Source organism: Grammomys surdaster, unplaced genomic scaffold (assembly GCF_004785775.1).
Source record: "Grammomys surdaster isolate TR1022 unplaced genomic scaffold, NIH_TR_1.0 170, whole genome shotgun sequence".
Lineage (NCBI taxonomy): Eukaryota > Metazoa > Chordata > Mammalia > Rodentia > Muridae > Grammomys > Grammomys surdaster.
In genome coordinates this window covers 16,258,686-16,267,314 of record NW_021604618.1, presented here as the reverse complement: position 1 = coordinate 16,267,314, position 8,629 = coordinate 16,258,686, and the positions used below count along the sequence as shown (strand labels likewise).

Genomic DNA, 8,629 nt, shown 5'->3' with positions numbered 1-8,629 from the left:
TCTCTCTCTCTCTCTCTCTCTCTCTCTCTCTCTCTCTCTCTCTCTCTGTCTCACACACACACACAGTGCCTATGTTCATAGCTGAGTCTTTTCTTTTACCTCCCAACTAATAAAATCAAGAGGCTGCAGGGCGGCCGAGCGGCACAGTTTGATGTCCTCAGCAGGATACAGGGAGTCAGAAGTGACGCTGTAAATCCAGCGTGGGGCTTCAACACTGTGTGAAGTGTGGCCCGAGCTGAGGAGAGTTCCCTTTGATGCAAATGCAGTATATTAATGGGAAAAAGCATTCACTTTTATTTGTCTGTACTGTCTGCCACAGCAAGGCTGCCTCATTTAGCTTGGGCCGACATGAAAATACACAGAGAAGCAATCTGTTGCAAATTAGCACAGCTCGCCTTTCATTTACTAGCTAGTAATTGGAAGGGGTTAAGAGAATGGAGCTTTATCAGATCATGGGAGTGTATCTTGCCCACAGGGGCCGTAAGTTTTTCCTGAATTTCTCTGGGAACTCTGAGACAAGAATCCTTCCTAGATGTTGACTTGATCCAAAAGAAAGGACCGACAGCTGTGAGCCAGGCACATTTTGTGGGCTTTGCAGAGCTGCTCAGGAGGCATCCGTGCCTCATCCAGTCTTACCTTTCTTTAGATATGTTCTTACTCTCTCGCTTCCAAATGGTCTTGAAGTCGCTGCAGAACTCAAACCACACCATAAACACATAGCTGGGGGTGACCTCCTTCTCTCCAGTCTTTGGCTTCATTCCAAAATATCCCACCGTTGTTTCAAAACTGCAGAAAGTAGGGGGAAACATGGAGGAAATGAATGACTGTCAACACTAAAATCCATTAGGACGCTGAGAAAGGACACTGTGGGCAGCTTCCCACATGTCTGTTCCCCAACACAGGAGTCGGGGCTCACAGTTACTGGAGATTACTCAAAACCTTGAGAAGTCTAAATACAATTGCCAATAGATTCATCATGATTGAGAAAGCTACTGGGCACATCTTATCTGTGTGAACTGAAGAACAGCACAATTCCAGAGGTTATGTAACTTAAGCTTAAGTTTGTTCTCCATTTTAAAGTGCAAGTCAATTTCTCTGATATTTGCTCTGCATTTAATGACTACATGTCAGTCCATGACATATTGACTGTCCCAATAATAGTAGTCAGTTAATAGTAGTAGATGGCCAATTGAGAACATGAAAACTCGGGATGCTTTTGTCCTCTCTGCATTGGCGCAATCATTTGGCATCTTACTCTGATTGTTTCAAGAAAAAATAAGAAATTTACACTATATGGCCTTTAACTTGACCATGATGGAAGAATATAAACCACCAACATACAATGAATAAACAAATATATAGATAAATTTTAAAACGATAAAAAAAGAGACATCCTTGTGAGCCTAGCAAGGGTTTGAAGAACAATCTCCAATCAGGTTAGAAACGAGCTCAGGTTCTTCTAAGGAAGGCTGTTAGATAATGCCATAACCTGCCCCATGAAGGCACACTGCCCACTCGCCTGCCTGGGCCTCCCAAGCAGCCCTTCATGGAGGCACTGGCTTGGCAGCGATTTATAGCTCTGAACTGAGTCTTTCTCCCCTCGCCCTCACCCACCCCAAGCTTCACAGGCTCATTTGCCAAGAGCAAGAACTCTTAAACAGCCCCCTTTCAAGGGTGTTGGAAACTAATCAAAGCAGGAATGGCCAGCCAGGTTTATTACTCAATGCTCTATCATCTGCTCAGGCATGGTGTTTTTTGTGGCCATCCTGAATACTGAGTTTCTAATGGGACTCTATTCAGTGGTGATTGTAAAACCCCGAAGCCCTGTGACTATTATAGAGCATACTTTCATCTCCTCCTCGGTTATTGGGCAATATGTATCTCATAAGGTTTTATCACATTTCACAGATGAACTGTTAATTGATTCCATGGCTACGATTAGGTGAGATCCAAGCTGGAGCTGCTGCTCCAAGTCTCATAAATTCTGTGTGCTTCTGTAAATAACAAATCTGTTTTTAATGCAAATTAAAACTACTGGCCAGGGAATTTGGCTCCTAGTTATTAAAAGACTACAAGTGTTTAAGTGGAGAAAGGCAATGACGGCAGTAATCTCTGAAGGACTTTCTAATAATTCCAAATGCACATACTTTGAAGCAAAACCAGTAATCAAAGAAAGTAGTGAAGTCTATTCTCTCCCTACACCTACAGCTGTCAAAATACTGACAAAATCAAATGAGTGTTCTACATCAATATACCCTTGAGTCATTCACCATGGAATTTATATTAATTGTAATATGAGGATATACACACACTTATACAACCAATAGAGGCAGGCTGAGGATTTCTTACTGAGGAATTGGGTTTGGAACTAGAGCTGCCAGGCAGCTTAACATTTCCAATATTCTCATTCTACTCTACAGATGAGACAATGGAATCCTGGGAAGACTGAATGACGTCATGCACTGTCAGAGCTGGGTCTCCATTCAGTTCCCGGCCCCCTGTGAGATGCACGTCCTGCTTTCCCCTTCGGTTGCTTATGGGCACCGACACAGGCACCTCCCACACAGAACACTCACTTCCTCCCCCCCTCCTTCAGATTCATATGTCATACATGAGCATGGGTCACTCCAGGAGAGCACACCACCATTTCTCCTCTTCTTTCCTTCTGTCCACTTTCTAAACATGAGCTTGTATGTACAGTGACACAGGAGAGGAAATATTTCCCTTTGTATCCGGAAGACTTATCTTCCTATCTCATAGCAGGGCGCAGTGTTGAGCACACATGACTAATTGCCCAGATTCCTCCATCACCTGAACACCTCTGCATTATCCAGAACCCACATTTGGACACACTAGACAAACTGGTGTCAAGTTAGAAGTGACAGAGATGCTGATATTTATCACAAATATGCCAGTGGCCTGGGAGTTTCTCTTTCCAAACCTCTGTCCTCCCAGTCACTTGCCGTGTGAGTGTGTGTGTTTTCAAGGGATTGAATTTGGGAGGCCTTGCTCACCTCTGTCAGAGGAGTTGAAAATGGAAAGACACACTGAATTTGATCTGCTTTGATGATAGCATAGCAATGCTGACAGACATAGCCACTCTGAGGAGGTGCCTGCCTCATTTGACCCCAGTGATTCCTTTCTATTGAAGAAAAGGCTCAGTGCTACACTGTGAACTCACCACTGTCTGATAATGTCCAGACTACTGCCCTCTCTAGCCAAAATGTTCTTCACAGAAACTCAGTTTTGGTTCACAGAACAGTGCACTGAAAACTTGAAATTTGGACAAGAAAAATCACTAATATTCAATTGCCAGGGGGATTCTTCTCCAAGAGACAGCAGACAAAGGATGCCGCATGCTTCTTGAAGTGTCCAAATCTCAGAACTTAACTCCCAAATAGCATTCAACTTTAAAAAAAGAGAGATTAATTTCTAATCATATGTTTTGTTTTATACCAACATCTTAATCTCACTTTAAAGTGGTCTCCAACTCTACTCCATTACATTTCCTCGTCTGATCTACATCCTTTTAATTTGGCCAAACATTCTTTTTTTTTTTTTTTTTTTTTTTTTAAAAGACAGATGACGACGATCCCAGAGCCAAAAAGCAAAGTGCTCTACACTTGGTGTGGAGATGCCAGAGCGGAACACTTCCCCTTACTGTGTTCTCATGTGTGCCTTCAGAAACTGCTTAGGGGAAGCAAATAGCCCTTAGCCTCAGAGTAAATTGTTTCTCTTGAGAATAAAACATAGGAATTTACTAAGTCTCACACGAATATTGCAACACTGACCACAACCTCCTTAAAGAGGACAAGCAAACAACCGTGGTTTCTACATTAAAGATGAGATCTGACATATTTCAAGTATGACCTGAAAGCTAGACTACCTTCACCACAAAGCCACGGAAAATGCTGACAACCCAAAGTTATGACTCCCTTAGCATGTCTAATGCACAGCAGCAGCCCGGGCCTGGCCAACGTGAGCCCCTTGCCCTTCAGCAAAAGTCTTGAAAAGGGATTAAAAGCTTGCTGTGCACCCCGGAAGCCGAACTGCAGCTTGGCCTGATACCAGCCTGCCCTTGTTGATGGTCTCCTCTCTGAGTGCTGAGTGTCTCTGACACTAATTTTACACACCAAGGAAAGAAAGCGTCATGTAGGGGTAAGTCCAACTGAGGGGAGCCAAAATCTGAAAGCACAAGCGTGTAATTGTCTGAGTTTTCGACAATTATCATGATAGGATGCTGCTCATGACTGGAGAACATGTCTGCACTTAGGAAACTACAAGACTGGTCCTTCATCTTGCTTTCATCGGCATCTTAATTTCGTTGGCAGATTAGGGCAGGAAGCAGGACTAAGTGCTGGCACCTGTCTCTGGGTTGTTAGAACTCTCCAGAATTGAGGCTTGAGCGAAGGAAAAGGGCTCATTCCTCCTTTAGGCATTCTTACTTATGTTCATCGCTGTGAAATAATTCTCAGCTATTTTGTAAAGCCTATTTTTTCCCTTAGATGCTATTTCCTAGCCCAATGCCCTCATTTAATTACCTGGAACTAAACTACCATCACACGTATACTCTAGTGTCTACTGAGAGAGAGAGGTCAGGAAGAGAAGCTAGACTCAAAGGAAGAACTCTAGGGTCTCTTCTGACTTCTGGTTCTGGTCAGAGTGTCTGTATGCAGAAGGTAGTCCCTATCTCCTTCTGTCCCTTGTCTATAAAAGCCTCTAGGATCTCAGCAAAGAAACTGAAGTAACTCTTCTATCTGTTTATTGAATTGGCCTAACCTAGTAACGACGCTGAAAGAAAGCAGCTCTCTTCCTAACTTCCATGAGCCAAGTTCAGGAGCAGAGTTGGGAGGAGAGACAATCGGATGGAATGGAATCATAGTATATATGACGGCAAGGGGGTCTCATATGGCTCACTGTTCACAGAGGTCTCAACAGACAGGACCAAAGCACTGGCTGCTCAATCACAGTGCACATGAGATAAGGTAGTCATACAAGTTCAAATGCTACAAGGCTCTATAAGGAGGTAGGATGTGCAAGAGTGACTGTCCAGGCCTTGTGAGGGAAAGGGGATGAGAGAAGAGCTGTGTGAGGAGAGTCTGGGAGGGAAGCAACTGTGACTGATCAGGAGGTAAAGTGAATAAATACATAAACTGGGGGGTGGGGGGACCTTTGGGTCTGCCACTTACTCCTGAGGACAGTTCAGATTGAGTTCTAGAGACTGATGGTTGCATAGCAATGGGAATATTCCCTATGATAATAAAAAGAGAGGATGCCTACTCTGTGAAAGAACGGAAACCAGCTCACAGCCTCTTACCTTTTCTGTGCATTCTCCAAGTGACTTTCTTCTATCCTGTGCTCTTTTTTGGCTGTGAAAGAGAAATAAGTATGATTTAAACCATTTTTTAAACATAATACCCCTTGTGTAATCATATAGTTTCTATCACATCCACTCATTATTACAGGAATTCAAGAGTGCATTCCTGTCACATGCCTCGAGACCAGATCCACTCCAAGACACTGCCTTCTTCAACATGGCTATAGCTAACCATCGTCAAATAATTCTGTTTTGTCTGGAACACTCTTGAGAAGGAAAGGGAATGATAACAATTACATCTGGAAAATTATATAAATTGAGAAAGTCCTGATCAATGTGCTTGCTAGAGCTATAGTTGGCCTCCCCATGGTCCTTACCATGTGCCCAGTGTATTCTCTCTCACCACAAACATGTTATAACAGTGTCCGCAGCAGCTCTGCTGGGGTTCAAAAACAAGAATCCTAGCATAGCCTCCCTCCCGCTCACAAGTGAGTGTCAGTGTGGTGTAAACCTACTGAGGTTTTTCTCGAGTCAACATTTTGTAAATGCACTGCAAAAGAAAGTATGTCAGATCACTGTGGAAATTAATGACACTGAGATATCATCATGAGCCCTGTGATTATTTAATAAGTTTTTGCTTTGAGTGTCTTACAAAATTTTCCAATTTGGAGACAGTATCATCATGTATGAAAACAACACTCATACTTTTAAAATACCCAGGAAAAAAATAAGTAGACCACAGTATAACCTATGATAACTTTAAATGAATAAACAAAGTTAATCATATCTATCTCTTTTGAGATACTCCATGAAGGGTATTAAAGGATATATAATATTTGCATTGATAAAACCTGGATCAGCCTTGGGGGTTCCTAGAGACTCAACCACCATCCAAAGAGCATATATGGGCTGGAGCTAGTCCCCCTACCCATGACACATATGTAGCTGATATGCAGCCTGGTTTTCATGCAGGTCCCCTGACAACTGGAGTCGGGGGCTGTCCTGACTCTGTTGCCTGTCTGTTCCCCAAACTGGGCTGCCTTGTCTTGCCTCAGTGGGAGAGGATATGTCTAGTCTTGCAGTGACTTGATGTGCCAGGGTCGGTTGGTACCCAGGGAGGGTTTCCCCCCTCTCCTCTGAGAAGGGGGAGGGCCTATGCGAGGGAGGGACTGTGAGGAAGGGGTATGCTCAGGAGGTAAATAAATGAATGAATGAAAAAACAAAAACCCTGGGTCTGCCACTTACTCCCTGTTTGTGTGGCTATGAACAAGTTACTCATGATCAAAGGCTTACTAGCTGCCTCATCTGTCCTCCAAGAACAGCCACAGTAGTTCCTGTCAAGGTTACACGAGATAATGCAGGCACAGGGTTTGCCACACAATGCATGCTCCCTCTGAGACCTGACAGCCACTATTACCACTTCATTCTCATTGTCTTCATCACTCTTTTTGAAATTAAGTTCAAATTTCTTCCTTGGCATCATACTTGACATAACTTCTAAAGCGTTCACAATGTCCTGGTAGGCCCTGCCTGCATGGAAACATCTCCTTTTCTTTCCAGTGCTCTTTGGGTGTGTGGCCAGATGAGATTTGAGCATACTGAGTGCATGCATCTGAGACTCTGCTCTTGCTATTTCTCCTTGTTGAAACACCTTGCCCAGCCTCAGTACCTGTGACTCCCTCACTACATTCAGGCCTCAGCCCATAGGCCACCTTCTATGACTGGTCTCACTAAAGAGAAGAACATCCATTGTCACCAGTCATTCCCAAGTCCTTCTTGTAGTCTCTGCTTTCTTGGTTCACTTTCCCCCCTTCTGTGTCTCTCCACCCAACAGTCTAGACTATTCCTTTACTCATCTGCCTATAATACTGCAGTACAATTACGCTCCATGAGAATAGTGACTTCATAACTCTAAATGTGGAATTGTGTTTATATATATTTATATCTGTCACAAAGTACTTAATAAGAAAGATACTCGCTTTCCTAAGCAAACAACTGAATATTTAGAGTATAAACATAAGTTAGGTATTGTGGGATAATGTGGTATGTCACCTCTGTATACATTGTTTCAAGTAATAAAACTGCACCAATATTAAATGATCCCCTTTGATAAATGCATCATTTTAGGAGAAACAAGTGCTTTCTAGGTGTTTGGGATCTACTAGAAAGCAGAGCTGCATCTCTATAAAACTTTCAATTTAGTTAGGGAAGAAATGTGCTAAACCTGAGGTGACAGGAGGACCCACTAGTAATTAATTTTTGGTAAGTGGAAGCAGCAGATTTCCAGAGCACAGACAATGCCCACAAAGGTTGTCTTTGTGAGTTGCTGAATTAATCTAGATGCTCAAAGTTGGAATAGTGTACTACTGTGTCTTTCCTTTGCTATTTGACTCTCCAGATAGCTCCAATAGAATTTTTCTGTGCATTATTCTGATTCTCTGCCAATCAGGTGCTGAGAACTAACCTGAATCGCTCAGGCTCCAAGTCCCCCTCAAATGTGAAAAAAATGAATGATTTGTTTATGCCCAGTGATTTTCAAACTACGGAAATGGCTAAACAGAAGGAACTTTCTTTCCCTTGAGCATGAGCTGTCTTCCTGGAGCACCTATGCTGTTCTGTCATTGGATAGTTTCCAACTGGCCATGTCCATGATGTGGCAAGTCAGCTACTGCCAAGCTGTCACTACACTCAGTGACAAGAAATAGTATATACACACTGAGCAAAGCAATAGGTAAGACCTTCGATATTGCCGTGAATATGGTGATTTAAAAAGAAACAACATCTGCAAATGAAAACCTAGGTAAGTGAGAGGCAATGAACTGTAAAGAATTTCTGAGAGTTTGAGAGAAAGGGTTTTAAGGAAAGTGACAGTAACTAGAAGCTTTCATTTCCAAATTAAGGGGCCACGTACAGACAGAACAGGATATATTATGAAGTAGATACCTACCAGCCTTACATATTTCACCACCTCAATGAGTGGCATTTTCGGCTGTGCCACTGACACATTTTAAGTGATCGAATGCTCCATTTAAGCCCAAGTCAAATACGTTATTTAGAAAGGAAATATTTAAAGACTTTACTCACAAACTCAGAAACTCAAATTCTAACATCATTAACAATGAAAGCAATTTTGAGCCAAGTGTAAGAATCCCACTGTTCTCAAATGCCACCCTCCATTTCTCAGTACTGGACCTAAAGTCCTGGAGTGGGTGAATGGGAAATGAAAAGGAACGGAAGGCTCTGCTCTATTCAAGAGATAGGTGATTGTTGGGAGCCAACTCCTAGCCGAAAGTGGCTATCATCTATGCAGCC

General features: G+C 42.8%; 1 protein-coding gene across 3 annotated transcripts in view; it reads right to left on the bottom strand.

Annotated features, from left to right (window-relative positions):
- Fmn1 (formin 1) overlaps nucleotides 1-8,629 on the bottom strand; it is a 333,700-nt gene that overhangs the window by 15,443 nt on the left and 309,628 nt on the right. For all 3 annotated transcript variants that reach the window (XM_028766940.1, XM_028766941.1, XM_028766942.1), the window contains 2 exons: nucleotides 5,318-5,369; nucleotides 637-786 (listed from right to left, as the gene is read on the bottom strand). In XM_028766940.1, the coding sequence (XP_028622773.1) occupies nucleotides 637-786; nucleotides 5,318-5,369 (202 nt within the window). The remainder of the gene's footprint in view (nucleotides 1-636; nucleotides 787-5,317; nucleotides 5,370-8,629) is intronic.